The sequence below is a fragment of the Alternaria ethzedia genome (genome assembly GCF_023757985.1).
Source record: "Alternaria ethzedia strain BMP 0044 chromosome Unknown scaffold_3, whole genome shotgun sequence".
In the NCBI taxonomy this organism is placed as follows: Eukaryota; Fungi; Ascomycota; class Dothideomycetes; order Pleosporales; family Pleosporaceae; genus Alternaria; species Alternaria ethzedia.
The window spans coordinates 1,190,816-1,193,273 of NW_026056196.1; the positions used below are offsets into that span (position 1 = coordinate 1,190,816).

Sequence of the window (2,458 nt, forward strand, 5' to 3'; positions counted from 1 at the left end):
TTAGAAGTAGTTGCCCTTGGGGATGGCGCAGAAGATGCCGACAGCGACGGCGGAGATGAGAAGAGCGCCGAGGATGGCTTGGATGAAGATGGTGTCCTGGATCTGGCGGAGAGCAGGCTCTTGGATCCAGACCTCACGGTCAAACACCTTCCTCACGACATTGCGCTTCTCGTAGCGGGCGACCCATGGCTCGTCTTCCCAAGAGTTGCTCGACGCGTGCGAGTCAACGCTCTGGAAGGAGTCAGACTTGAAGTCGTAGCTTTGCGGCTCGTCATCGGAAGCGAAGAGCTCCCATGGTCGCAGATGACGGTGGTGCATGCCGTGAAGAACGACACACATGCCCTTCCAGGCTGCGATCAACGTTGAGATACCAATGAAGAAGCCAATGAGGGAGATGACGCGCCATGCACGACCGGCGCTGCTGAGGGTGAGGATGATCGCGACGATCAAACCAGCAACTATGCCGAAGATACCGAGGCCGCGGGCGAAGATCACACGCGGACGGTTGCCATTGCATATGGTCCACCGAACAAAGTTGGGGTGCGCTTGGCAACGGAGCGACCACTCGACGGTGGTGATGATGTCGGTAAATGCCGACGGATGGGTCGTATTTTGCAGAGCGTGCAGCAGTGCTGTGCGCTCTTTCGACGAGAGGTTGAGCTGTCGCGAACCATTGTCGGCAATGTAGATGGAGATGATGCGGTTGATCTCTTCCCGGTAAGGCTGGACGGATACTGTGGTGGATGAGCGATTGGACCCTAGAGGCGAAGAAAGAAAATTAGCAAAGGTAATACTCACGTGGTTTCCACTTTAGTCCTGCGTTATCAAACGCACCAGCAGCACGTTGAGTGTGGTCAACTTTGCCGGTAGTCATGCTATCATCGTACGAGTCAAGGGAGTAGTCGCGCCTGGGTTCGACGCTGGTTGGCGTGCGAGGAGGCGTGAAGAAGGGGTTGTTGCTACCCTTCTCCGAATCAGCGACCTTGCCCTCGTTGGCGAAGTCGGTGCCCTTGAGCATGGCTGCAGCGTCGGCATTGTAGCTGACGGTGCCGGGCCTGGCTTCGGGGTTCTTTTCGCCAGTCCACTCGGGAGACAGAACCCTCTCGCTTTCCGGCAACGCATTGAAGCGCTTGACGTAGTCACGGTACCAGAGGAAGAATTGCAAGTTCTCAGCCGACAGTTCGATGTACTTGAGGAAGTTCATGAAGTCGCGGACAGTGCAGGGCTGGGAAGTGTCAGCAAAGGTACTTGGAAAGGTGATGCTCATGGAAGTGGCAACGTACAGGGCAAGCGCCGCCAGCGATGATGGTGTCAAAGGACAAGGCCTCGGGAATACCGTGGGACATGCCGCTGCTGCCAGACTTGATGGATGCATTGATCGACTTTCGCTTGTCTTCGGTGTTGGTGGAAGAGGCAGTGCTGGGACGAGGAGCTCGCTCTGGACGGCGATAAGATAGTGAGTAGACCATATTGGGCAGGATCCGGGGTCGAATCTGATCGCGGAAGGAACGTGGTGTTGCGGGGTGGCGACAGCACGTGGTCAATTGGTGAGATGGCAGGAGCAACCGTTCACACGCACCGTGCCGCGCGTGGAGATGGAATGCTATATACCTACTCGGCCGATGGGGCGAGTGGAGTAGTGAGACTGAGCTAGCAGAAGATCTGGAAGAAAGCTACTTGCGTAGTCGTCCAGTAGTCGAGCGCTGAGACCGATTGCCGCAGGGCAGGGTGGTAGCGTGGATCTGACTAGTGAGGGCGAGCAAAGCTTGGGATGGAGGTAGAGGAAGTTTGCGCGTGGCCTCTGGCGAGGTAAAGTAAAGAAAGCAAAGTCACGGTCGAGCAGCGGTGTTTATACCCGCCTGCTCGGCATGGCCGTATTCCCACCAGGTCTTCCAGAAAGCGGTCCCTATTCGTGGCAGGCACATGGCTCTCCACCTTCACAGCTTCCTGCCGTCTGCGGGCATTTTCCCAAATGAGCCAGCTGTAGCGTGGGGACGTCAACGCCTGGTCGCACATGGGATCCTCGAGGTCGCCGACAAGTAGGTGCGCCCCACCGCGGCCGTACAGTAGACGGCATCGTGACGGACGGTAGACGCTAGCATGCCGGGACATCAAGATGTGCACTAGGCCCACGCGCCATGAGGAGTCGGCAATCTGGGCAGAACCCGTGTCGATCGTCTGGACCCGGCTAAGCTCCCTTCACAATTGCAAATCTCTGCCCTGTTTGCCGGCTTTTTGGCTTTCTACGAGACAGCGTGGCGCCGACGGTCAAATGTCACATTGCGGTGCAGCCGTTGGGAAATGAGGACTCGACACGCCTGCGTTGTCAGATTGCCTTGGTGTTTCAGCGATGCGAGGCATCTCAAGCTTAACGCTCGCAAGTGCGGGCGGAGAACCGAAGCGAGCGACGGTCAAGAAGCTGCTTCGAGAAGCTGCAAGAGTGACGTCCTCTCAGACA

General features: G+C 57.2%; 1 protein-coding gene across 1 annotated transcript; it reads right to left on the reverse strand.

Annotated features, from left to right (window-relative positions):
• J4E87_001904 (uncharacterized protein) lies at positions 1-1,469 on the reverse strand (the record flags this gene model as incomplete). Its single annotated transcript, XM_049373544.1, has 3 exons — positions 1-734; positions 799-1,225; positions 1,284-1,469. 3 exons carry the CDS (start codon positions 1,467-1,469, stop codon positions 1-3), a joined length of 1,347 nt encoding a protein of 448 aa, XP_049236914.1.
• Between the last annotated feature and the right edge of the window lie 989 nt (positions 1,470-2,458).